The sequence below is a fragment of the Myotis myotis genome, unplaced genomic scaffold (genome assembly GCF_014108235.1).
Source record: "Myotis myotis isolate mMyoMyo1 unplaced genomic scaffold, mMyoMyo1.p scaffold_m19_p_11, whole genome shotgun sequence".
NCBI lineage: Eukaryota > Metazoa > Chordata > Mammalia > Chiroptera > Vespertilionidae > Myotis > Myotis myotis.
In genome coordinates, this window is record NW_023416315.1 from 24,346,900 (window position 1) to 24,372,597 (window position 25,698).

Genomic DNA, 25,698 nt, shown 5'->3' on the forward strand with positions numbered 1-25,698 from the left:
ATTTTGCTAATTTTTTGTTGTTGTTAATTCTTACCTGAGGATATTTCCCCCATTGCTCTTCAGAGAGAGTGGAAAGGAGAGAAGGAAGGGAAGAGAGAGAGAATTATCTATGTGAGAGAGAGACATCAATTGGTTGCCTCCCGCAGGTACCCCAACCAGGGCCGGGGATCAAACCTGCAACCCAGGTACATGCCCTTGACTGGGAATCAAACCTGTGATCCTTCAGTGCATGGGTCAACATTTTAACTGCTGAACCATACTGGCCAGAGCAATGTCTGTGTTAGGACTCTATATAAGCAACACGTAAGCATGGAGAAATCATGGGTGAAGTTTCTTTTCTTTTTCATATGTTTTTAACTTACCAAATGGTCTACGATAAACAGGAGTTAGTTTTATAACAAAAAAAAGAGGTATACATTATTTTTTAAAATAGACTACAAACTGCATATCATTTATTGTTAATTTTGCCCAAATGACCCTCTTCCTTTTACTTTCTGTCAATTCATGGTACAAAATTCTGTAAAGTGCCCTCAGAAATCCTACAGAGAAGTTCTTGTTACTGCTGGAAGCAAAAAATCCTCACTAGTGAGTACTTAATACAGAAGCACAAACTTGTAAGTAGATTGTCTCTTCCAAATGGGGGCTCAGATAACAGAAAACACAGAAAAAATATAAAGATAACGGTAATAAACAGGGACACCACCACCTCCAAGTGGAACTGTGCTTTGTCATCGTTGGCTCCCAGAATAGTAATAATAATAGCTCAGCCCATGGAAGAACTTCTGAAATACAGGCTAAAGGAGAACATGAAAAGTTGGCAGTTTTTCCTTTGCTGTCTTGGTTTGGTTTATCACTCTTTTTCAGGTTTGCACACCCATCCCCAAGTCCATAGGCCAAGTGGAAACATTATCTCTCCCATTTCTGATCATTGGTATGCATCAGAAGCAAAGTATTTCAGTTGTATTCAGTGCCGCAATTCATTGTGTATCACCTTGAATATTTCCAATTTTTTTTTAGTTATAGTCAGGTCTTTATTTAAGAATCTCATCTGCCAACTTAGCATTTTCCACCAACACGGGGAGCAGAAACCTTCACAGGCTTCACAATCTTTTGCTTAGGTGCTGCCTTTGTGGGAGGAGCCTTAGCAGCAGCCAATTCTGTCTTTTTAGAATATGCTTGCTTAGCCTTTTTTGCTTCCTTGGCAGCTCTGATAGCTTGCTCTCACTGAGCTTTCCTAACTTCAGGCTTCTGGTTCCTCTTGGCCATTATATCAGCAAGAGATGCACCAGTGATGGCCCTCTGGAATTTGACTGCACGGCGGGTTCTTTTCTTTTGAATTTCTTCCAACTGTCCCTTTTTGTGCTTTCTTCTGGAGAGGACAGTCCAGTTTATCTGCCGAGGATTCCTCTTGGAAAGGAATGCCGACTCGCATTTTGCATTAAGAAACTGGAAAACCTTCCCGTCGGTCCTGGCATAGCGCCGCCCATGTCCGGGCTAGATCTTGTACTCACTGAAGCTGCACAGCTCGACCTTCATGGCTGTGGCCGCCGGAGAGCAGGAGATTTGGTCCAAAATTTTTTCCTATGTGTTAACTTCTCACCCAGAGAGAAGAGGCAGCAAACAGGTCACACACTTCCTTGGTTTCCAGCTTCTTTCGCTTGGTCTGTAATTCTGGAAGTCCACCTATTGGTTTATACAAGGTGAAAGGTACAGCAATTCACTTAGAATATCTTAGGTGATGCAGAGGGGAATCTTACAGAATTTCGGGAAGAGCTGCCATTGGATCTTACATTTGTTGAACACAAACACTGGTGCAGCTGTAGGAAATGAGCTGTCTCATTGTCCCCTGGACAGCAGGACTTCATCGATCCCCATCTTTGTGACAGTGACTCATTGTACTGTCTCTACTTCTCCTACTTTGTTACCAATGACTTCATCCTCCACTTTATATGTCTTTTCTCTGCCGAATGTCTTCAGTTTACTCATAACTTGCCCCTCTTAGGGCTTCTCAGGGCTTCTTCCTAGTTCCTTACTCCCACCAGGTGATTGACTTTTCTTTCCATTTCCACTTCATATTCTTGAAAGAGAATGGAGGTAGGTAGTCCCCATCATCCCTGTTTAGTTGGTGTTCACATCAGGTCGCCTTTTAGGCCTGGTTATCTGTTCTATGAAGGGCATTACCACGGGTGGGCAAACTTTTTGACTCGAGGGCCACAATGGGTTCTTAAACTGGACCGGAGGGCTGGAACAAAAGCATGGATGGAGTGTTTGTGTGAACTAACATAAATTCAAAGTAAACATCATTACATAAAAGGGTACGGTCTTTTTCTTTTTTAGTTTTATTCATTTCAAACGGGCCGGATTCGGCCCGCGGGCCGTAGTTTGCCCACGGCTGGACTAGACCATATAGGCTGCTGCCTCTGCTAGGGGGGATCTGGCTGGAGGGGCTCTCCAAGAAGGGAAATCTGGCACAGCAAGACAGAACGCCCTCTTAGTCACATTCTTTTATCTTGATTTTTAAAAAAGTATACTGACTATTAAAGTAATATATTTTTCATGTTTTGTCAAAATTCTCCAGACTCTTTCACTTAAAATAGTCATGTTACACAGAAACAAAGCATAGATTGGTAGTTGTCAAAGACTAGAGGTTGGGTGAAACAGGGAGGTTACAGTCAAAGGGTACACATTTCTAGTTATAAGATAAGTTCTGTGGATGTAATGTACAGCATGGTGATTATAATGAACAATACTGTATCATATACTCAAAAGGTAAGAGAGTAGATCTTAGATGTTCTCACCACACACACAACATACACAGAAAGAAAGAAGAATGGTAATTATATGAGGTGATGGATGTGGATGTGTTAACTAACCTTATGAGTTATTTCACTATATTCACACACACACACACACACATACATATATACACACACATATATAAATAAAATTATCACATTGTACACCCTAAACTTACACAATGTTATATGTCACTTATATATCTCAATAAAGCTGAAAAAAAAAATAGTCATGTTACCTAGCGATTTTCCAGCTGATTTTAATAGAAGTATGTTTGAGCTAAAATTTCCTTAAAGTTCCAGAAATTTAATATCATAGGGAAGATGTTTATGCTTTATAATGTTCAACGGACATTTTATTCTTTTTTGTTTGTTTATTTTTTACTTTCTTTTTTTTTAAAACTGACATTTTAATAAACATTTTGGCAAGAGGGTAAATGCATTTCAATATTTAATGTAGAATTGTGCCTATGGCTATCAGAGGCTAGCAACCATGGAAGGTCTGGAATATGCTGACTTTAATAAAGTAGGTTAAAAGCATTTATCTTTTAAAACAGAATGTTCTCAGGCATCTTTCTGGTGGTTTGTTGCTAAAATATTAATAGTTGTATATAACAGTTAACTGCAGACTGTTATTGTTGAAAATTATTTTTATATGCACAAATTGTGATAAAAAGGAGAGTGGATTACAAATGTAAATTCGTGTTTGGGTTTTACTCTAGAGGAAAGACAACTTAAAATGCCTTCTGTATCATCTTACCACTGCAAAACAGGAAGTGAAGTCAGGCAGTCAACTGCTTCCTGTCTTCTTGCAGAAAGGAACAGATATGTAAATATACTAGGCAGCCTTCAGTTCTCCCTCTACTCAATCCATCCTATGCACGGTCCCGAGTTGGCATTAGTAATGTTATGCTGCCATTTCTATGTTCTCAGCCCTGGGTATAGGTTAAAATCAACTGGGAAGCTTTTAAAATAAACCCTACATCCAAGCTCCACACCCCAATTTTCTGATTATTTGGTGTGTCTTGGTTTGGGCATTTATATTTTTAGAAGGCATCCTAAGTAATTCGAAGAAGCAGGCAGGAAGCCACTAGGCAAAAGGACAAAATCTGAACATTTGAATTTGCATTGAAAGCACTCTATTTTCTATCTCCAACCTAGCTTGCCAGGCTCTGGCCAGCCCAAATAGCCTTCCATGCCCTCTGTCTATTGCTTGCGCTTCTCCTTTTTGTTCCGTTTCTAGGCATTCCAAGAGGTTCTTCCTCACACATCCCCCCAGCCCCCGCCCCAGTTCAAATTCCTGTTCATTTCTCAAGACTCAGATCAGTATTACCTTCTTGTGAAGCTTTCCCTGACTGCTGGACTTGCTCCCTCTTCTGAACTCACACAGCGGTTATCGCCTAGGAAATCCTCTGAATAATTAATCAGTCATGTTCTGCTTTGTGTCATCTCTTTCATTGTTGTGCCGAATGATTAATCTTCGCTTAACTTTTCACCTGCTATCCAGCTATGTATACTGTAAGCTTCTAGCATTCCTTTGCATTCTGGTCAAGCTGAATGCCTTGTACTGTGCAGAAAGTCAATAAACATTTGCCTCTCCCTCCTATCCTTACTTCCGCAGGTGTGGTTCAGGCCTTCATCTCTCTTGGAGTTTTGCCCTAGTCCTAATGGGCCTTCCTGACACTGGAGACTCTGGCTCTTTAAATCGGGCCAACACATGGTGGCTCACATGGATAATGGCCAGTAAAGCCGATTGTGTGCGTGTGTGTGTATACTCCTCTGTTCACTCTTGCTCTCTCCCTGTTTCATGAGCTAACTGACGGTTTGGATTTCTTTTTCTTTTTGGCCCCTCACTCTCCTACTCCCTGTTCTGCCATGACTTGAGAGCAGAATTCAATTTCTCTGATTTTGATTACTTGTGTTCTTTAAGATGTCAGGGTATAACATACTCACTAGATCTTCCTGTCCCTATCCTTTGGGTAAACACTTGCCCTGGCTAGACTGTGGCCCAGCTGATCTAAATTATCACCCCAATCTTCCACCAATACCCTGGCCTGATCTGTCAAGATTCCCCTTAAAGAGAACAGATACTCTCTAAACTGGCTTTAGGCTTTTCATCCTTTAAAGGAAACCTGATTGTGTTGTCCACATGATTAAAAGATTCTGTTGGTCCCTCATTGCCATTGTAGAATGAAGTCTAAATCCGAGCTGTCCAATATGAGAGTTATTAGAATTCAAATAAAAATTGAGCTCTTCAGCTAAACCATATTTCAAGTATTTGATAATCACATGTGGATAATGGCTATCAAATATAGAACATTTCCATCTTTGCAGAAAGCTCTGTTGGACAATGCTCATCTAAATACCTTAGTGTAGCTCATGAGGCCTTTTACTATAATCTCAACCTTTTGCTCTAGCTTAATTTTTGGCTGCGACTCACTTTTCAGCCTACGCATTTTTCAATGTTCCCTAACCAACCAGTGCCCTTTCACAACTCCATGCCTCTGAACATGCAGTTTCTCTTCCTGAAATGCCCTTTGACTTTATTCCCTGGTAAACTCCTATCTTTTAAGATCCTATTCAAACATCACCTTCCTTGTGAAGTTCCCTTTCTTAAACACAATAATTTCTTCCTGTGTGTTCTCCTTGCTCTTTGAACCTAGCTCTGTTGCCCTTATCACTGCATTTTGTTATTATTTGCTAACAATCATGGCTATGCTCTTGGGAGATCCTGTCTGATTGTTCTATAGATCCGCCCAAACGATTACCTAAAATTGTTTGCTTAATGCCCTTTTGATATCAAGTAATATGTTTTCTTATTTGTGTGTGGCATATTTGGAAAGCTTACTTGTTGCTTTAGAAGTCTTTCCTCTTTCTAGTAAAAACCTAAAATGACTTCCTGTCTTCCAGGTTGAAGGTCCATTTTTCTTCTAATTAATTCTGATTGGATTTGAGAGGGATGTGGTAGGAGGAGTTGACAAGGTCAAAAAAAGAGGGAATGTATGTAGGAGCGGGCTCAGATGTGCTCAGGTGCGAATCGTTACACAAAATAATGTGTGTCTAGAAGAGTAGGCAAGTAGGAAGATGGAGGGGTGGGGGGTGGGGGGAGGAGTTCATGGAAAGAAAATTGGGAAATTGTATTTGACTTTTTCCAGGCTAAGTGGGAAAAGTTTTTATTACCATTTTATAAAAACGTACTTTTTTCTTTGGCTTAGAATTTAGTAAAATTTTGATAAATTCTTGTGTCTCCAATTACTGGGAAGTAAGTCCTTCTGATCAAGAAATTAAAATATCAGTCAGTTTCTCTTCTGTGGTTATGGTTAACGTCACTCCGAAAGGCTTGCTTTCTTCTGAGCGGGCCATAAATCCTAACGGCTCAGCGTCTAGAGACCTTCACGGATCACTCTTTGTCGCAAATCTGACAGTCAATCATCTCCACTTGGGCGCTCCGACCACGCCCACTGCGGAGACCACGCCCACCGAAGTAGCTCTCCCTCCCACCTCACGGCTCCGCCCCAGACCTAGCAGAGGAAGATCCTCATTGGTGGAGAAGTTGTTCTGGTCCCGCCCCCGGCGACGGCCATAGGCCGAACTGGAGTGGGGCGGTGGTGGTTGGTTGCCTGGGGACGGGTCCCTAGTCTTGCCCGTCAGAGTAGCTGGCGGCAGTGGCAGCTCTCGGAGCTGGGTTGTCAGTCAGTGAGCAGAGGGGGAAGATGGCTCGTCGGGACCCGTTTTGCTAGGAAGAAGGGGGGCAGGTGCTGCTACTGCCCGGGAAAAGGAAGAGCCGACGCCTTCGCTGTCGCTTCGAGCCAGACGAGTGAAGTTCTGGGAGTGGAGGTCTGGGAGCCGCTCTGGTGAGTCCGGTCGAACGACCCACGGCGGGCCCCCAAGGCGGCCGACGACCGATAACTTTTTTGTCAGGGAGGAGCCGGGCGAGGCGGCGGCGGGGAGGGGACGGGGACTTTGTCTCTTGGGCGGCGGCTTCGTTGGAGGTAACGGCTCCCGCGCGAGGCGTCGCGGGTGGGCGCAGGACCCTGCTGGGCGCGGGGGGCGTCGCGGGCCGCGAGCGGCGGGCCCGGGTGAGGGGCTGTGGTCGGCGGCTGCTCGCCCCGAAGTTGGGCTCCCCCTCCTGCTGCTGCCCGGGCGGCGGCAGCCTTGAGCGCGCGGACTCGAGCCTTTCTTCCCGGCGAGGAGCGGTCCAGACTGCGGGGGTGACCCGGGTGCCGCTGCCTCGGGCGGGGGGTGGGGGGTGGAGGGGGCCGGCCGCCCCTCTGCGGAGTCGACCTGGGCCGGGAGCCCCTCACCCCCCGCTCGCGGCTGATGCTCCGGCCTGACCTCTCCCATCCTTTCCTCCCAGTCCAGCGAGGCTACCGCTCTCGGTCCTGTCTAGCGGCCAACATGGTCCCGTCGACCACCCCATCCTCCCCCCCCTCCGGCCCCTCGTTCTTTGAAAGCGTTCGCTGGGGTCTGTGGTTCCCCCGCAGGACGTAGGGGTTCAGAAAGCAGCCACGACTCCTTCCTTGGTTATTACTGGGGAGATCTCTTCAGCCTTTGCCTCCTTTTTTCTTTGAGTTATGACTTCCCCGAGGCCGCTTTTAACATTCTCGAGGATCGCCTGGGTATTGTCTGAACATTGTTGCATGGAGAGACCGCAAGTTTGCACGCCTCGGCCGAGCTGGGTGTCCGCCCTTCAGTGTGCACATGTGTGCATTGTACACTCCGAGTGTAGACGTTTCCGAAAGGTTGAACGTTGCAACCCTAGCGGCGGCGGCGGCACAGAATCGGTGTCTGATACACACGCTGTCCCCCGCCCGGCAGCCCAGCCGCTCCGCTCCCGCTGCAGGTAGGGGAGTTGGTGCCGCTGGCCTGGCAGCTGCTACTTATCTCAGAGCCCCGACTGCAGGCAGCAGGGCCCACGCAGTCCTTTCGCAAATTATTTGTCCTTTGAGTCACACGTAGTTTTTGGAGCTGGTATGCCCACCTCTTTGGCTCATGTCACCCTTTACAGTTGGAGATTTTCAGCTTTTAAAATCTCATCTACATAAAGTCATAAGGATCTCTTTTCACTTTGAGTCAATGTTATATTCCTGGGAGGCTTGTTTTCCTTAAGAATATTGTCTTAACATCCAAACTCTACCCCCTCAAGCTCCCCCAACGTAGAAGCATTTTTTCCCCCCTTTAGGTTAATAACATTTTAAGGTTTGCAAGATCCGTATTAGTCCAAAGCACCACATTTTTAAAGTGCAGGGAAAGGCCAGAAAGAAAAAAGGAAAACCTTTGGTTATTCAGATAATTCACGTAAACAAAATAGTAAGGGAGAAAACCATCACATGGTTAGAAAACAAATTCTGGATTTGGCTTATTCTTTTTTGATTTACACTGATTATTACCAGAGAGGGATTATAAACCCTCTTAGGTATCAGCCTTAACGGTACCTGGGTATGGACATCCACATAAAGCATTGGCTAGATTAGTATGTTATTCCTACTTCCTTTCTTTGTTGTATTTATCTTTTCTGAAGTCTGCTGTTGGTTGCATTTTTTTAGAGTGGTGTCATTTTGACAGAGTTTAAAAATATCTTATGGTCAAGATATTTGACTGTTTTATTCAGGATCCTGTTGCCTGATATTTATTTTATAATGAATATTAAGAAATCTTTAAATAATGTTAGTATGAAGATCATGTTTAGAGTATCAGGTTTATATTTTGCAAATAATTGAAATTATGTCAAACAAATGTATTTTATACTGACCCAAGCTGTTAGGTACTAGGGATACAGAAATGAATGTCATAGCTATTGTCATCAAGGAATTTACTAATTTACAAGACAAGTAAGTAAAATAACAATCATACAACCATGTGGTAAGTGATATGCCTAGTGTAGTAAGGGAGCAGAGTAGGAGATGGCTAATGCTTGGTGTAGGTAGAGTCAGGAGCACACAGTAGAACAGTGGTTCTCAACCTTCCTAATGCCGCGACCCTTTAATACAGTTCCTCATGTTGTGGTGACCCCCAACCATAAAATTATTTTCATTGCTACTTCATAACTGTATTTTTGCTACTGTTATGAATCGTAATGTAAATATCTGTTACGCAGGATGTATTTTCATTGTTATAAATTGAACATAATTAAAGCATAGTGATTAATCACAAAAACAATATGTAATTATATATGTGTTTTCCGATGGTCTTAGGCGACCCCTGTGAAAGGGTTGTTCGACCCCCAAAGGGGTCGCGACCCACAGTTTGAGAACCTCTGCAGTAGAGTTTTGAAGTATAATATAATTTTGCCAAGTGCAGTGAATCACTTTCCAAGAGGAGAATATAGAAAGTGAGAAGGCAAGGAGGCATGAGAAACCATGATAGATTAGAGAGGTCATTCTCAATGACAAATCTAAAGTCAATAACATTGACATTGAATGCAGAGGTTAGGGAAGTAGTGGAAGATGACACTAGTGAGGGTGATAGAAGGCTGGACCAGGGCATTGTTTCTTGAATTTGACCAAGCTATGGAGCATTCAGGTGAAGATGTAGGTGTTTGGATCTATGGATGTGGAATTTGTAAAGGAAATCAGGATTAGAGGGAAAATTGGGGGTTAATTTGAAGCTGTATTGATTTAGTTATGTTGAAATAAGTCAGGGAAAGCCTTTAGCATGATAAAAGCAGCAGAGAACTGATTGATAAAGAGGAGACTTTGGTAGAAGAATAGTGTGAAAGAGAGAGAAAGGTGGAGTCAGAGAAAGGTGGGAGGGCCATCAGGAGAGATGCTAAGGGTGGAGAGATTTTCACATAGAGGAGGAATGGATGGACAGTTTTGAATGCTGTAAAGAAGTATCAAGTAAGGAGAGGACTCCAAGAACCAGTGTATTTGTCAGGAGTCCATAGGTGACTTTAACAAGTACAGTTTTAGCTGAGTGGTGATTCAGAAACCAGTCTTCAGAAAATTGAGAAAGAATGGGTGATGATGATAAAGTAAACATGCTTGAATGAGGCATTTCAAGAAAACTGAAAGAATGGAGAGAGGAGATAAATATCGATATAGAGCAGCGGATCTCAATCTTAGCTGCACATTTACAATCATCTGGAGAGTTTTTAAGAATTTCAGTTTCCAGGGGGAGCCCCCATATCAATTTGTGGGTGGGACCCAGACATCAGTATTTATTTCAACAGCTTTATTGAAGTATAATTAGCATTTAATAAGCTACACATTTGAAGTGTGTAGTTTATTTGACATATGTTTACACTCACAAAACCATCACCACAATCAAAATAATGAACAGATTTATCACCTCCAAAAGTTTTCTCTCCTCCCTTTCCTTTCATCCCTGTAAGCTATTGCTCTACTTTCTGTTACAATAGATTAGCTGCATAGGTATTTTAAAGTTCCCTGGGTAATCCCACTGTGCAGGCATGTTGAAACCACTACAAAGGGATTCAGGTTGAAGAAATGTTATGCTTGTTTCTTTACATTCTTAAGGAAAGCAAGAAATAAGATATTCAGGAAAGATTAGATAGATGTTTATTGGAACTAAGGCCCTGAGACAATAGAAGTGGTTGGAATTTAGTGCTTTGACCAATAAGAAAGGAAGATAATTCTGGAAACAACATCTCTAACAAAGATGTTAAAGATAGTATATTTATTTGTTATCAGCATCAAAGTTGTCATCATATAGTATCAGGATTGGTTTCCGAAGTACTAAAAAAAAATTAGCATGTTGATATTGTGAAAATGGATGCCCTTCAGAAAACCCCTTAAATGGAGCTTGAGACCCTGGCACCACCATGTAGTGTTTTGTCATTTTTTGGAGGGGAGCAGATGGAATTAACAGTTTGATTATTGCTTATTGTTGAGAGCCAGAGTCTTTTTGGCCCTCGCAGAGTTAGGCTGCATATTTGCACTGAGGAAAGAGAACATTTAACATTTGAAAATCTCCTGTTTACAACATCTTTGCTCAGAAGAAATCCTGCTTGCTTGCCGTTAGGATATATGCCTTTTAAATACATTGGGGGAGAAAATAATTTCTCTGTCTCTCAAATGAGACTGAGAAGAGTTGTGATTAGAAAGTGTCGAAGGCCCATGCTTTCTATACTGAGAAAGATAATACCTATATTCCCCCCATTCACTTTTTAGAAAAAAGTTTCTGGCTCACAATTTGAATGTAGGTAAAAGCTGAGTCCTATTGGTTTTGAGGTCCAGGGGTTGTTCCTTACTCTTGATTCTTACATTTGGCATGGGGCTAAAAGCAGAATGGCTAATATCTAAATATTTTTTTCACATTGTACTTGATCATAAAGGTGGAGTGAAAAACTTTTTATTGTTTTCTAGAGTTCTCAACATTTCTTTCACTGTGATTCAGGCTTGGCATCCCTGATTTTTGTGCAGCCTAAATAGAGTGGGAATATCAATGTTGCCCTGATTTTGGATACCATTGTAGGTATAGTCACAGCAGTATTGTAAACATTCTGTATTTTCTTAGTTACTAATGTAATACATAATAATTGTAGTAATATTGTAAAATTCAGGAAAGCATAAATTATAAGTAACATTTATAATGCCTCCATCCAGGGATAATCATTATTATCACTTTGGTCTTATTGGCCTTTTTAATAGGTATTTACTTTTTTTTTTAAGAAACCATATCATATATAGTTTCTTTTTTTGGTATGAGTTTTTTCTTGTCTTATTTTCACTTAATAGAATGAATGCTTACCCAAGTCAATAACATATTATTTGTTTATAACATATAACATTATTTTAAATGTGTGGATAATATTCAGCAAATGGATTTATCATCATTTATTTAACCACCATTTGTTGAAAATTTAAGCTTTTCTCAATAAATGTGAGTGAATAATGTAGCAGTTAGGTTCTTGACAGTTTAATCATTATATTTTTATTTCCTTAGGATAAATTCTGAAGTCAAAAGTTATGCATATTTAAATTATTTTAAATAGGTATTAATAGATTGCCTTCCAGAAAGGTTTAATTACTATTCACATTTATTGTTTTGAGAAAGCCAGCAACCTCTTCATATTCAGCACTAGCAATGAAAAACTGCCATTTAGTATGAAAAGTTGTATCTTATATCAATTTTATTTCTTTATTAGTGACACTAAATATTTGTATTTCTTTTGTGAATTATCCATTAGTGTCCTTTGTTTATTAAGATATTAGAGATTTAAAAAAATTTAGTTATGAGAGCTCTTTGTATGTGAAACTATTATACCTTTGTCAAATTACATTGCAAATAATTTCTCCAGTTTGTCATCTGCATCCTAATTTTGTTTTTGGTGTAGGTTTTTCTTTTTAAACAGATTTTTAAAATCCTCACCCAAGGATATGTTTTTATTGATTTTAGAGAGAGAGAGAGAGGAAGGGATAGGAAGAGAGAAACATCAACCTGTTGTCTTTTCCATGCACCCAACCTGGGATCAAACCCTAAACCTAGGTATGTGCCCTAACTGGGAATCAAACATGAGACCTTTTGGTGTACAGGATATTGCTCCAACCAACTGAACCACACCGGCCAGGGCTTTTTACACAGATTTTAAAACATTTTTAGTATAGTTAAATCTATCAAATTTTCTTTTGGTATCTGCTTAGGAAAGCCTTCTCGAATTTCCAGAGTATATAACTATTCACCTCTATTTCCTTATATTACTTTCATAGTTTTAAAAAACATTTACATCTTTTTAAAAAATATATATTTTATTGATTTCTTATAGAGAGGAAGGGAAAGAGAGAGGGATAGAGTATTTGAAACATTGATGAGAGGAACATTGATCAGCTGCCTCCTGCACATCCCCCACTGGGGATGGCCCGCAACCAAGGTACATGCCCTTGACCGGAATTGAACCTGGGACCCTTGAGTCCGCAGGCCGACACTCTATCCACTGAGCCAAACCGGTTAGGGCACATCTTTAGTCTATTTTGGATGTATTTTAATGTAGAGTGGCAAGTCCATCATTTTAATACTTTTTATTGAACAATTATCTTTCCTCAAAGGATTTATTTTTAATTTTATTTTTTTCTTTAGCTTCACAATTATTGTTTCTTAAACAATAATTCCCTTCCACTTAGCCCCCCACCTCACCCCCAACAGCTGTCAGCCTGCTCTCCGTATATATGCGTCTGTCACTATTTTGCTTGTTAGTTCATTTTGTTCATTAGATTCCACATATGAGTGAAATCATATGATACTTATCTTTCTCTGACTGGCTTATTTCACTTAGCATAATGTTCTCCAGGTCCATCCATGCTGTTGCAAAAGATAAGATTTCCTTCTTTTTTACAGACAAGCAGTATTCCATTGTGGAAATGTACCACAGCTTTTTTAATCTACTCATCTACTGATGGACACTTGGGCTGCTTCCAAATCTTGGCTATTGTAAATAATGCTGCAATGAACATGGGGGTGCATATATTTTTTCAAATTAGTGTTTTGGGTTATTTGAATAAATCCCTAGAAGTGGAATTACTGAGTCATAAGACAGTTCCATTTTTAATTTTTTGAGGAACTTCCATACTGTTTTCATAGTGGCTGCACCAATCTGCATTCTCACCAACAGTGTACAAGGATTCCCTTTTCTTCATATCCTTCCTCAGAGGTTTTAAATGTCATCTTTATTATATAACAAATTATGTTTATATATATCTATATGATTTTTTCTAGGCCTTTTATTCTTCTTCATTGGGATCTTTATTTTTTGATCCAGTAATTTCAAACAGTCCTAATTATTAGAACTTTTAATATATCTTATTATATGGTTGTGTGAATTCCTATTATCTTTTTCAAAAGATATTTGGCATTTTTCATATATTTATTTTTCCAGATTACCTTTAACTGAAAACATTTTATTAAGATTCTAAAAGAGCCCCATTGGAATTTCTAAATTAATATTTTGGAGGTAATTGTGGTATCTTTACAATATAATTATAATTTTTCCAAGTCATCTTTAATGACTCAGTGTTTTATAGTTTTCTTCATTTGATTCTGCCTGTCTTCAAAGTTAAATTTTGATATTTTAAAACTTATTTTTCTATTATGAATGTAATCTTTTTTCATTGTATTTCAAAGAGGATTACATCTTCTAGGTGTGGACATAGAAAAGTTGGTAATTTGTGTATACTGTTTTCTAAATGGTCATTTTATGAGCTTTTAATTCTAATAGTTTTTCATATTTTTGTAATAAGGCAGTTAGAGCATTGGACATGTTAGTTTTGTCTTCTTGCCAATATCTAATACTTATTCCTTTTTAAAAAAATTATAATTATCAGAACATCTATGATAATGTTAAATTATGGTAGTGAATAGTAAGCATCTTTAGTTTGTTTCTCATTTAAATAAGAATAATTTTAGGGTTTCAAAGTTGTGCATTATCTTTGACAATTTTTTTAGCATGTTGAGAAAATAGTTTTGCATTTTCTTTAAGTAGAAGATCTTGGAATGGGAATGAGATAATATTTGCATAATGCACTTTATTTTTTTAAAATATATTTTTATTGATTTCAGAGAGGAGAGAGAGAGAGAGAGAGAGAGAGAGAGAGAGAGAGAGAGAGAAAGAAAGAGAAAGATCAATGATGAGAGAGACTCATTGATTGTCTGCTTCCTGCACGTTCCCACTGGGGATCGAGCCTGCAACTTGGGCATGTGCGCTGACCGGGAATCAAACCGTGACCTCCTGGTTCATAGGTCAGTGTTCAACTTCTGAGCCACGCTGGTTGGGCAATATAATGCACTTTATATAATTCACATTTTAATTTATTGGTGTTAAAAAACAATTTGTATTTCTGAATTTCGTTTGTACCTTGTAAAGAATGTGATGTAAGATCAAGGAGTTTTGGAAACAGTACTTTCCTACTGTAGTTTAAATATTTGCTGTGTTGAGGCTTGTATCAGTGTAGCCTTGTAGTAGTAAATGTGAAGTGATATTTGTTTGGTGTGTATATCTTGAACAAAGTCTCTTAATTAGCTGATGAACATTAGCTGCTTTCTCATATAAATGCATAAAGATTCATTTAGTTCTTTGCACAAGACTTAATGAAAACATTGTATTTGAGTTCTTAAACTGTACTATGAAAATTATTTCAGGTTATAGAGTGATTTATAGACTTGAAAATTTAGAGAATAATGTAAGCCTTAAAAGTGCTACAATTGGGCAAGCAATATGAACTCTATTTTTATCTTTTTGAGCCCCTCTTTTTTTTGCCCCTTTCAATGTCAATAACATTTAATTAATTGAGTTAGGGTACTGGTTCTAATTAACATACATATACTACACTCCCCTCCTCTGCCCATGTGGAGCATAACAAGTTGCCCATTTGGCCTCTTTAAACTTGCTAGGCACATATACACCCTCATCCCCCCTAAATTTCAAGTTTCCTGCTCATTTGTTAACCCATAGATATTACAGTGGTGGACAGAGTGACAACATAGCCCCTAAAACGTAAACACTTTTGTAGTTTAGAAGAGGGAGAGACTTTTTGGGAAAATTATGAAACTTCAAGTGGGTCCTGATAGAGGAATGAATGACTTCATTCCAGACGTTGAATAGGGAAGAAGGTGAAAATACTTTAAAAATGAGTTGCGGGAAAGCATCCATTAAGTAGGGAAGGTAGAACTGTGCAAATCAACTAGACTACTAGAGAAGTACAGAAAATCAGAAGGATGGTTACATGGGTGATAGAATCAGAATACTGAAGTCAGTGATGTCTTCTTAGTAGAGTTTCAGAAAGGAAGACACTTGTGACAAGGTTAAAGAGAAAGAATGAGTATTGAGGAAGAACCAATAGATTTATTTATAAGACCATGGAGAATATATGATGAGAACCAATATATACTGTAAAGGGGGTAAGGAATACATTGGTGGTGAAATAATTGGAGGCAGTGACAGTAGATTAGATTACTAAATCAGAAAGTTAATCAGTGAAGCATAAATAAGGATGGCAGTAACTGGAGGGCATTAGAATCTAATAAAGCCTTCCTCTCATTCTCCCTCCATCCCTTTTCAGGAAGTGTAAGATCCTGAAATTTATTCTCAATTGTCAAATTGATAAATATTTTGTTAGTGATGATGAGAGCTATCATTATTTACGTCTATGGTGTGCCAGTGCTTTATTTGTATTATTTCTATTTTTTACCTTTTTTTTAAAGAGAGCATTTTTATTATTATCTTTAATATATTTTATTGATTTCAGAGAGGAAGGAAGAGGGAGAGAGAGATAGAAACATCAATGATGAGAGAGAATCATTGATAGTTTGCCTCCTGCACGCCCCCGACTAGCGATCGAGCAACCCGGGCATGTACCCTTGACCGGAATCAAACCCAGGACCCTATAGTCCGCAGGCCGATGTTTTATCCACTGAACCAAACCAGCTAGGGCTATTTTTTACTTTTTAAAAAACTTTATTGTTTAAAGTATTGCATATCCTCCTCCTTCCCTTCACTCTTTGACACTCTCCATCCTGCTGCTGCCCCCTCCTCAGGCCTTCCCCGACCAATGTTTATCCATATATGCATATAAGTTCTTTGTTTAATATTTGTATTGTTTTTAATACCTAAGACATTCCTGTAATGCAGATGTTGATAACTACTTTTCACAGTTGGGAGCATCCTTATTAACACTTCTGAGATCACTATAGTAAATACCAGTGATACACTTTTTCATCTCTTTTCTTTTTCTTCATTCCAGTCATTGAAAAAAATACGGAAACCAAGAATTTTCTGAAAGTCACACACTAACAGGTGCCAGAGCTGGGTCTAACTGTGAAATAAAGACTGATTCCAGTACCCTACCATGATTTTTCTATGACCCTATAATTTTCAACTTGGCTGCCAAAGAGAATCATCCATGTAATTAATTTTTCCCTACCAATTTATTTTGGAATGAAAATATTCTAGTTTTTAATTTGGAATGAAAATATTAGGGACAAAAAAAAAGAATAAAAGAGTATTGGATTATTGAATGGTGATTGAGAATGGGGACTCTGGAGTTAGACTGCTTGGGGTCTAACCCTAACTCAACCACTTACTAGTATGTGACCTTGGACAGGTTATTTGTTTAGGCTAGCAGCAGCTGCTCCTTCCTTCCTTCCTTCCTCCCTCCCTCCCTCCCTCCCTCCCTCCCTCCCTCCCTCCCTCCCTCCCTCCCTCCTTCTCTTCCTTCTCCTCTTCCTCTTCTTCCTCTTCCTTATCCTCTGCCTCTTCCTTCTCTTCCTCCTCTTCCTCCTGCTCCTCCTCTTCCTCCTCCGCCTGCTTCTTTTGTGAAGTAGAGATTATATTAATTCACCACTTGTGAAGACTGTGAGGATTAAATGGAAATTCCCATAAAGCACTTAGCATGGTGCCAGATACATAAGTGCTTGAGGAATATTAGTCATTATCATAATATTATCCATGGACATCCATCATTGCTATGTATGAGACATTTGACTCACACTAAGTGTTTTCCAGACTTTATTCCCAGTGATGCCAGATGTGTCTGAACAGTAAAGGATTCCATGGTCAAATGCTCTTGGGAAAATACTTCATTCTAAACACCTTTCTTGGAGACTTATAACACAGATTTAACATATAAAGGCCCTGAAAAGTCCTTTGATTAAGCTTAAAAGAAAGAAACTTCTTTAACTTTCTTGAATAGTTACATTTTCATGGGGAACGCCTTTTTTTTTTTTTTTTTATTGCTTTAGTACCACTGTTAATATCTTTCTGAATAGTTTTCTTATCAACTCAGGAAGCACTGCCTAAATTATTTAATGTATTTGCGTTTACCTCAGTTAGTGAATTAACACAGAGGTTTAGCCTTTTATTTTTCCTGATTATAATTTACAATAACAATATGATGTTTAGTTGGAAGGATCCAGGAGTTGGGGATTCTGATATTTCTGTAACTAGGAGAGTGATCTTATATTTTACCTCTGTATGTGCCTTGATTTCTTTCTTTTTTAAAATTTTTTTATTAATTTCAGAGAGGAAGGGAGAGGGAGAGAGAGAGAGAGAAACATCAATGATGAGAGAGAATCATTGATTGGCTGCCTATTGCACGCCTCCCAACTGGGGATCGAGCGCGCAACCCGGGCATGTGCCCTTGCCCGGAATCGAACCTGGGACCCTTCAGTGGGCAGGCTGACGCTCTATCCACTGAGCCAAACATGTAAGTTTAAAATGTTTGAAATGTAAAATATTTCATGACAATAAAATGACAAAATTCTTATATGAAAGATTAATTGGAGATTAATATTGAAGTAGAATAAAAAATTTAACTGTCAGAGCAGTTATTTATAATTAACTTGATTGTCTATCTTGAACATTCAAGATAATAGACAAGAATTACTAGAAGTCTGAATAACTAATTCACTAAGATTGGTAGAAATAATCAGAATACATAGGAAAAGGATTGCTTTCCTAAATACTTGTAATTAGCAATTATAATTACAAAGAACAAAACATAAAGTTTAAAAAAAAAGAGAAGAGCTCATTTATAATAGTAACATAAACTAGACCCTATCAGATAACAAAAGGCATTTGTAGAACAGACTGTTAATTGTTCACAACTATTTGTTTTTCACTTCTTTCTCAGGAGTAGAACCCAAATTTTTAGCTATGTGTCACTCTGTTAAAGATTGTTTTGCTTAGCCTCCTATAATGCTGTGTGGCCATTAATACTGAACTCTGGCCAATGAGCTATATATGGAAGTTATCAAGAGCTCAGGGAAGGAAGTCTCCTTAGGTGGAAGGCATTCTCTCTCCTCCTTATCCCTTTTTTCTTGAATGTGGGCAGAATGTGAGTAGGAGAGAGTCAGAGACCCCACATAGAGGAGAGGTTCAGGGACAGAAAGTTAAAATGAGGTATGTATATAGGGCATTTTGAGCTAACAGTGAGGTACTGCGTTGGGTCATTACAGGACAAGAAGAAGAGGAGATGCTCAATAATTAGTAGTTTGCTCTGCCAGGTAGATAGGTCAAGACACGTGGTCTCTGATTATCTCTTATTATGGGTAATACCCCTAACTAAAATTCTTCTAGTTGGTTAAAGGAGTTGAGGGGGACAGATGTTTCTTATGAGCCCACAGGGTCTTGGTTGTCTTTAGCTCAGAATAATCTGAATACCACAGAGACACATCTTGGGGTGACTTGTTCTGAACCCCAACAGTTCCCTCCTCTGAAGCTTCCTGAGAGAAGTATCATATTCCAGAAGTTGGGTCGATAGAGTTTGTTCCATATCTCATTAAACCAGTCTGTCTAAGTATAGGTCAGATCAGTTAAACAGTTATTCATTTCAGGAAGTGGTGATGCAGGTGGGCTCCCAAAATTAGTCCTATGGTGCAAGCAAATCAGGTATTTAATAAAAGGCATTTCTATGGCAATAAGAAAAATGAAAGTTAATGATTGGAGAAGACTATAATCCCAGTTTCTGAGTTCAGAATACAGGCAGTAGAGAAGATTTCTAGATGTCTAGCCATATCTAGATATTGAGCAAGGTGCCCCCCCCCCCCCACCACCACACACACACACACACACACACACACACACACACACACACACACACACGGCTTTCTTTTTTCCCCTTTGGTCTTAGGAATTGAGGATGATAAAGATAGGTGGGCTGTGAACTGCTTCTAGAGCTGCATTTCTGGTTTCACAATGTCCTTTGTAAGATAAGGACAATTGCTCTGGTTGACCTTCCTCCCAAGCCACTTCATCCCTAATTAGCTTTTTTTCCCTCTGGGTACATCGTTTTTGTGTTGTTTTATTTAGCATAGGGAGGATGTATTTTTTAAAATATGTTTTGTTTTTAATTTATTTCAGAGAGAAGAAGGGAGAAGAGAGAGAGAGAGGAACATGGATGAAAGAAAAACATTGATCACTGCCTCCTGTTTGCCCCACACTGGGGATAGCTCGAAACCTGGGCATGTGCCCTGACATGCAAACTCCTGGTATATGGGACGAAGCTCAACCAACTAAGCTAAACCTGTGGAGTGTGAGGGGTGGGGAGAGAGGATGATTTCTAAGAAATCCTATCACACTCTTTAATCTTCAGCTTCCAATTTTGCCAAATTTCTGATTAAAAAATAGTTATTAAATCTTTTCAAATAGCTTGTCAAATTTCAGCTGGAATAAATGGTAAATATTTCTGGCAGTATTAAACAATTGCATGGACTCAAGAGGCTGCAAAGGTCATTACCTTCCAGATCATTCCCTCTGATAGCCAAAAGAAAGAACTGACAGCCTTCATGTCCCAGGCAGGCAGGGGAATGTTTCCTGGTGAGAGACAATGTCTATTTCCACAATACAATCAGATAAAGGAGATGCAATTACTTTACATGAAGCCTGTGCAAAACATAACAACTTGCCTCTAATCTTTTATCTTAACTCCATCAACCATTAAATCTTAACTATAGCCTCCATTAGAACTTTATCAACAGGTTTTGGGTAGATGAATTGTTCCCTGCCAGACATCCTTTTCCATAAAACATTCAGATAAAGTTGACATAACTCTTTTTAACATAAAGCCTGTTTAAACCTTCCAGTTTTCATAATTGTATCAATCCTTACATTACTATATTCTTTTAACCTAATTGTAGCCTGAGTTAGGGTTTCACCAATGGGTTTTTGTTCCCATAGTTCATGGAATTCTCATGTCAAGGAGTCCTATAAATTTCTCTTTCTTTTACCTCTATCAGTATTAAAATATAGGTATCTCATTTTGTTTATTTGATTTGGAAGCCCTTGCTTTTAAATGATCTAATCTATTTGGAACATTCCTCATAATAATCATTGTAATTTTGGGTTATAATTTCCTTGAGAGCTGGCAGCAGTTTGGTAGGACTGTAGCATAAATGGAGTTTAGCCCACATTTCTGTCTGGCCATACGTTGGAGCTTCCAACCTCACAGTTACCAAGCTCAGTTCTTAGGACATCAAAATGTATAAATTGTCTTTTAATAAGATTTTGCCTTTTGTTTTTTTCTCTTCATAAGTGCAGAATGGTTATATTTCCAATATCCCATCTCCCTTCCTCCCTTCTCTCCTTTCCTCCCTCCCCCCTTTCTTTCTGTAAATATGTATATATTAATTTCAGAAAGCAGTAGAGAGGGAGAGAGAAATAGAAACATCAATGATGAGAGGGAATCATTGATTGGCTGTCTCCTGCACACCCCACACTATATCAAGCCCAAAAACTGGCATATGCCCTGACCAGGAATCAACCTTGACCTCTTGGTTCATAGGTCAATGCTCAGCCACTGAGCCATGCCTGCCGGTCTTGCTTTCTCTAATCTGCAAATGTCTGAAGGCAAATAGGAAGGTGTCTGAGTTTATTTTGATTTCTCTCCCTCCATCTTATTAAAGGAATCTTAATGACTAGCCAGTATAACAATATGAGAACTCTCTGAAAATGGTTTTCTTTCTTTTTCATTTAGAAAGTTTTCCAATTCAAAGGATTTGTCTATTGACGAGTAGGATCTTAATAGCTACTCAAACCAATATTCTGGATGCAAGAGACATCCCCAAAGGAGAGTGCAAAAAGATGCAACCCTCTCAAGTTAAAGTTGACTCCCAGAGTTAGAAACAGCCATTCCAAAATATGGGGAATCATGTTTTCTCCCTTTTGAATTGGGTGTTTAGATTTCCTAAGGTCAAATCCACATCCTACTTGGCTGCCTGCCATATGCATATATATTCTTCAACTAATGGAAAACAAGAATGAGGGGCCTTGTTTTATCATCTCTGGGAGGAAATGGATATACATAGAAAATTCCCTTGAGAGCTTAGTGTGGCTGGACAGAGAGCAGGAGGCACACAAGCAAGTGGAAGCCAGAGAGAAAGTATTCTCACTGGTCATAAGGCCAAGCTCTTCAGGACATATGACAAGACAAAAGGAGAGTCACCAGACACAGAGAGAAATACAGAATTAATAAAATCCATAAGTACTCATATCAAATAACCAAACATTGATAAGCCCAATGAAAATTAGTTTTACAAATATTTTCTTCTGCCCTATCCAGTTTGGCTGAGTGGATAGAATGTCGGCCTGCAGACTGAAGGGTCCCCTAATAGAATTAGGATTCAGTTTCTGGCAATTCTGTCTCAGTTTCTACTACTTGATAATGCTGATGAAAATTAAGAAGCCTAATACAGGTTTTGTACCTGAATTAGGAGGTTAGGAAATTTAGGTAGAGCTAAGATTTTTCCTCAAGAAACAGTTTCTAAGTCTACTCTCATATAGATGGGTGGGTGAAGATAACTACATTGTACTCTGACAAGTTTTGCTGGAGATAAATTTGTTTTTCATTTCCTAAGCTTCCTTTTTTTCTTTTTATACTTAAGTAATTCCAATCTTCTGAATAACTAGTGTTGAATACAGTGATTATCTTGGATATTACCACTTTTACTTTTGTTTTATTAATATTAAGCTTTAAGGGAACCAAGTGGCTTGCCTAGATAGACTGTTATTCTTGTAAATAACTGAAATATAAGCAAATTCAATTACTTTAATGCCTTCTATAAAGTCAATTTTGAATGCATGTCTTTTTGAAAATACACAGTTTTAAAATATTTTCTGCAATTTTCTTGCAGTGCATCATCTATTTGAAATTATTCACTTGAAACTAGGAAAAAATGTTCAGTATGTTTTGCAGCTGGCATTCATGAAAGCTGAAAGAAAATTGCAGAGCCAATATCATCATATTATGACACTTATACTTTTGTCAAAATTCTTGCATTTTAATGCTTGTTTGTGCACATTGGTTTTGAAATGAACCCAGTAATTTCTGTCTGAAATTGCTTTACTTTTACTAATAGGAAATAACTAAATTTTATAGGTTCATTTCTATCTATAATAATCTGACTATAAAGAAAATGTACTTAAAATTTTAACAATTTTCTATGTTAATTTTCAGATTGAAGATTTAGAACAGATGTGGAAAGATGTTCACTTCAGAGAAAGGGGTTGTGGAGGAATGGTTGTCAGAGTTTAAGGTAAAATTTATTTTAATATAATAATTATATACCAAAGAACTTTTGTCTGGGGTTTAAATTCTAGTGGCTTTTTTTTTTTTTTTTTTTTTTTTTTTTTTATGACTGAAAAGCTAAATATTTATGGAAGCAGAAGTATGTCCCAACAAATCTTGATAGGGAATTATTTACACATAGTAATCTTTTCTAGGAGATCAATTCCTTTTTTCTTAAAAGTGGTTCAAACAGTTTGTTTGTTTTTTTCCTTTGATGGCAACACTGCAGCGAATGGTTAGTGTCTGGATGTTGATGTCACTCTTCAACCACCATCAAACTCCCAACACGCTAAATGGGAGTGGGCATGATCAACAGTGAGGAAAAATGAGAGGATATTCACCCAATTTTCTACCAGTAGATCTTTCTCTAGTTGGCTAACTCAGTGACGATATAGGGGTGTATAACTTTTGGTTAGTTGATGAAAATAAAGCCTGTTTTCTTGTTTCATGACTTGTGTCTATGATAGCTAAAATTGTGTTGCTTTAACCAGTTAATTACCTTGTCCTTGTCTTCTGGGTCTCATTGTTACACATAATTATGTGAGTTTCATGATCATGAACAACAGGAATGAAAAGTTTGGGATGCAACTGTCACTTTTTTTGTTCAGCCCTACCACCCCAAGACCTTCAGGGACAAACATATAGTCTGACAAAGTCAGACTTCTTGGCTTGTTTCAGTGAGGGAGATTATATAACAGGTACCAGGCAGGCATTTCGCCAAAGGAAAAGATAAAATTGTTGTAGGATTTAGAGGAAGGGTGGAGTTCAGATGAAATTTAAATGAAGCTGTATTCTGACAGACTTAAAACAAAGCAAGGCTATGTGTAAATAGGGTCAATATCTGGTCTCAACTTTGAAATAGACCCAGGGTCCTGTTGTCTTGGAAACTACAAAGTTAACATTTATATGGAATGTTGTGTTCAAAACCCCCCCCTCTGAACCTTTGTACCTAAGTCGGAAATTGAGCCTGCTTCTCTGTGTCAAGGTGAAGTAGCTCCTCCAGGCAAAAGTGGGATGTTTCATTCTTACTGATTAATGTTTAAACAGCAATTTTTTTGATATTTCTGATTTTATACAATAAGATTTCTCAGTGAGTAACAACATAATAGTCACTCAAAAAAGGAGGTTGTTATGATACTTTTCGGCTACCGTGTGTCCTTGAGAGAAACAATATTTCCTATTAAATTGGCAGCTGGCCTTATCAGTCGTTGTTACCTCATCCTGATGAATGAATGGCTGAGCAGATTTTTATTTTTTCACCTTTCATAGTCAAGAATTGACTATCCTTCTGTGGAACCCCTAAGTAGTTATAAAATAAATTAGAATATTATAAAAGTGCACTGTATAAATTTTACATATTGTAATAGATTGACTAAATTTTATGTGCTTTTTTTGATGCATATGTTGTCTTTGTGAATTAAGTGTTCAAGGTGTTTTTAAGTTTTTTTTTCTGCTTCAAGAGGTTTCAATATGGTTCATTATATCATGATTTTTATTTTTTTTTGCGGTTTGATGGAAATTATCAAGTTTAACAATTGAGTACCACTTCTAGAGCATTCTTATGTTTAATGGTGAAGTCAAATTTGCAAAAGCAAATATAGCCAATTAGCCATTCTTTAATAGGGGAGTTATGGAAAGATATCATGTTGAAAGATGGAGTATAGGAGAAGAGTCAACTATTAAGGCATATAATTTAAAATAATGACTGAGTCCCTTCCCTTCACCTCTATTTGTTATTCCCCTTCCCTTCAGCCTTGACTATATAGATACCCTGGGAAGTGTAGCAGTGAGGAGGGTAAGAGGGCAGTATAGCAGTAGGGCAGTAATATGCCGAGTGTTTGAGGAAATGGGTTTTTTGGAGGGAGGGTTACAGAGATGGCATGTAGAAGAGTCAACCAGAGTGGTTACATTGGTAGGTTGGTTACTTTGAGCAAATAAGTAATATGGAGGATAATGGGAGTTTGATTTCTCTGTGTCTGAGAAAGAAATTAGAAACATGGAATGGGGAAAGGCAAGAAAGAACCCTAGGACCCTAAGGTGTTGTATTGAAATTAGGAGAATCAGTATGAATTCATGGATCTAAATATGTATATGATATATTTAGATATGTATATACATGCATATATGTATACATATATTTCCTAGTTTTTTTCACTAAAGAAGCAATGGCACCCCAGTAGCAATGAGTACACCAAGCACACAGGTCTTATTTTTTAATACCATGATCTAGGACATAAACTAAGTAATATTTTGTTAATATAACATATACAGGGTAAAAGTAGTTTTTACAGTTGTTTGTATGGAAAATAATACAATAATTAATAAATAATAATACAAGAATAAACTCTGTTCCACATACAACTTTATACTTTCTTTTGCCCGACCCTGTATTATGTGGGTAGTGATATTTTATTAGAATTTTTATAAATTTAACTCAGGGGAAGGAGAGGAGTGAAATCCTGGGCCCCATGAAATAAAAAGTAATTTAATTTAATTTCCCCTAATCCTGCAAGATTAAAATTACCCAATTTTCTGTCAATTTGGTATAACAAATGTTTTAAATTATTGCCTAGTCTGTATTATAGCCAGTTAAAGAGATATTTCCTATTCCTTGGTTAATTTGCTATGGATTCCTGAAAATTATTTGAATATTATTTTGAATTATGTTAATGTGTGTTTAATTCGGTTTTCTTTATGTTGGATAAAGAAATTAAGGTTATCAGGCAAAATCAGTAGTGTACTAGAGGTAGTAGAACGCAAAAAAGTGCTTTAGAACAAACCTCTTAAGTACTTTTAAAATTAGAGTATCTTGTCTTTGGAAATGATTTGTGATGTTAATTACATTTTTGTTTAAAATTTGGCAAAATTTGAAGACATGCTTCATACTAAAA

General features: G+C 38.3%; 1 protein-coding gene and 1 pseudogene across 6 annotated transcripts in view; one reads left to right on the top strand and one right to left on the bottom strand.

Moving 5' to 3' along the window:
• Positions 1–1,006: 1,006 nt before the first annotated feature.
• LOC118665690 lies at positions 1,007–1,551 on the bottom strand (annotated as a pseudogene).
• Positions 1,552–6,437: 4,886 nt separating this feature from the next.
• FAM126A (family with sequence similarity 126 member A) overlaps positions 6,438–25,698 on the top strand; it is a 60,144-nt gene continuing 40,883 nt past the window's right edge. For 2 of the 6 annotated variants that reach the window (XM_036327917.1, XM_036327918.1), the window contains exons 1-2: positions 6,438–6,649; positions 22,697–22,775. In XM_036327917.1, the coding sequence (XP_036183810.1) occupies positions 22,725–22,775 (51 nt within the window). In that variant the 5' untranslated portion in view covers positions 6,438–6,649; positions 22,697–22,724. Of the gene's footprint in view, positions 6,650–16,489; positions 16,651–17,905; positions 17,951–22,696; positions 22,776–25,698 lie in introns of those variants that run through there. The other 4 variants (XM_036327913.1, XM_036327919.1, XM_036327914.1 and 1 more) reach the window with 4 other exon arrangements.